The sequence below is a fragment of the Propithecus coquereli genome, unplaced genomic scaffold, assembly GCF_000956105.1.
Source record: "Propithecus coquereli isolate 6110/MARCELLA unplaced genomic scaffold, Pcoq_1.0 Scaffold171, whole genome shotgun sequence".
NCBI classification, from domain to species: domain Eukaryota; kingdom Metazoa; phylum Chordata; class Mammalia; order Primates; family Indriidae; genus Propithecus; species Propithecus coquereli.
The window spans coordinates 6971827-6973184 of NW_012141747.1; the positions used below are offsets into that span (position 1 = coordinate 6971827).

A 1358-nucleotide genomic window follows, 5' to 3' on the forward strand; every position below is an offset into this window, starting at 1 on the left:
GGTGGCCTCTAACCTACTCCACCGCCCGCCGAGCTCTTCCCCCTGCGGCCCCCAGCGCGTCCCGCTTCCCGCCCCGGCGGATCCACTTCCCCGCCACGCCGGCCGCCGCCTGTTCTCCGCCCTGGGGGCCGCCCCGGGGCGACCCGCTGCGGTCACGCGAAGGGCCGAGCGCAGCGCGCCCAGGCCAGGCCTCCCTCAGCCCGAGGAGGGCAGAGTCCGCTGCTGCGGCCCGACGCTCGCCATCCTCGCCCCGCGATGCCCCGGGCCGGCCGCGCCGCTGGGGTGCGCCGCCTGCGCCCGCAGCCCCCAGGGGAGCCGCCGGCCCAGGAGGTAAGGACGGGATGCGGGCGGCACCTGGAGGGCGCCCCGACGGCAGCGTCTCCTACCCCGAGGTTGCCCTCCCCGCGCCGGACGCCTCCGGGGCTCCCCGGGGAGAAAGCGAACCCGCTGAAAGCCAGCGCCCGCCGTCGGGAACTAGGGCCTCATGGAGGGAAGCGGGGCGAAGACGCCCCTGCTCTGGGGGCTTCCTCCTCGGTTGTCTGCGCCGGGAGCGGGCACTCGGGCTGCTCGCTGGGGAGGCGCACCGCCAGCTGGAGCGCAGCTCCCGCGTTGGAGTCATTTGGGGAGTTGTCAAGCCCGTGACGCCGGAGAAGCCTCCCACCCTCGGATGGGCGCCCAGGCTTAGTGTTAGGGACCGAGTCCCCCCACCCGTCTTGGCGGCCAGTGCGCTCTAGGGCGGCAGGAAAACAACTGAGGGTCCCACTGCAGGGAAATGCCCAGCAAGAAGGCTGCAGGATGTGGCTTGGGAATGCTGATGCCTGCAGATCAGAGCAGATGGGTTCCGCAGTCGCTCCAGGTCTGCCTTCCTGCGAGAGCCCGAGCTTCTTTGGAAGACTTGGAGCTTCCAAGCGGCCCTTCTGAGGCTGTTTGCTTGCACTGGACAAGAGCTCAGAGAGGGGAGAGGGAGGCAGGACTCCAGCGACAGGAGCCTGGGCTCTGATTCAGAAAATCCAAGAGATGAATTACAGTGTGATGGGCCCTCACCTCGATGAGCCTCTGATTTCCCCCTCTGTAAGGTGGAGATCATAAATCACAGTCACCTCTGAAGAGTCGTGAAGACCGTGGGTGACAATGTTGGTCAAGCACAGGCATATTGCCTGACACACAGCAATGACAGTCTGTCTCCAGGCCTGTCGGGTCGATTTCTGCATGCTGCATTGCCTTCAGGTTGTGCAAGGGTGTAGCAGGTGGAGAGTGTGTTAGTCCTGTCTTTCTCTCTGTCTGGAATTGGCCCCCTTCAGCTCTGGCTGCTGCGTATCAGCCCTGCTGCTTCCCAGTGGGCTCTGGTAGCCTGCTCC

At 66.5% G+C, this 1358-nt stretch overlaps 1 protein-coding gene across 1 annotated transcript in view; it reads left to right on the forward strand.

Annotated features, from left to right (window-relative positions):
* Nucleotides 1–255: 255 nt before the first annotated feature.
* LOC105808350 (two pore calcium channel protein 1-like) overlaps nucleotides 256–1358 on the forward strand; it is a 34522-nt gene continuing 33419 nt past the window's right edge. Inside the window, exon 1 of the mRNA XM_012641989.1 lies at nucleotides 256–330. Within this exon, the coding sequence (XP_012497443.1) occupies nucleotides 256–330 (75 nt within the window). The remainder of the gene's footprint in view (nucleotides 331–1358) is intronic.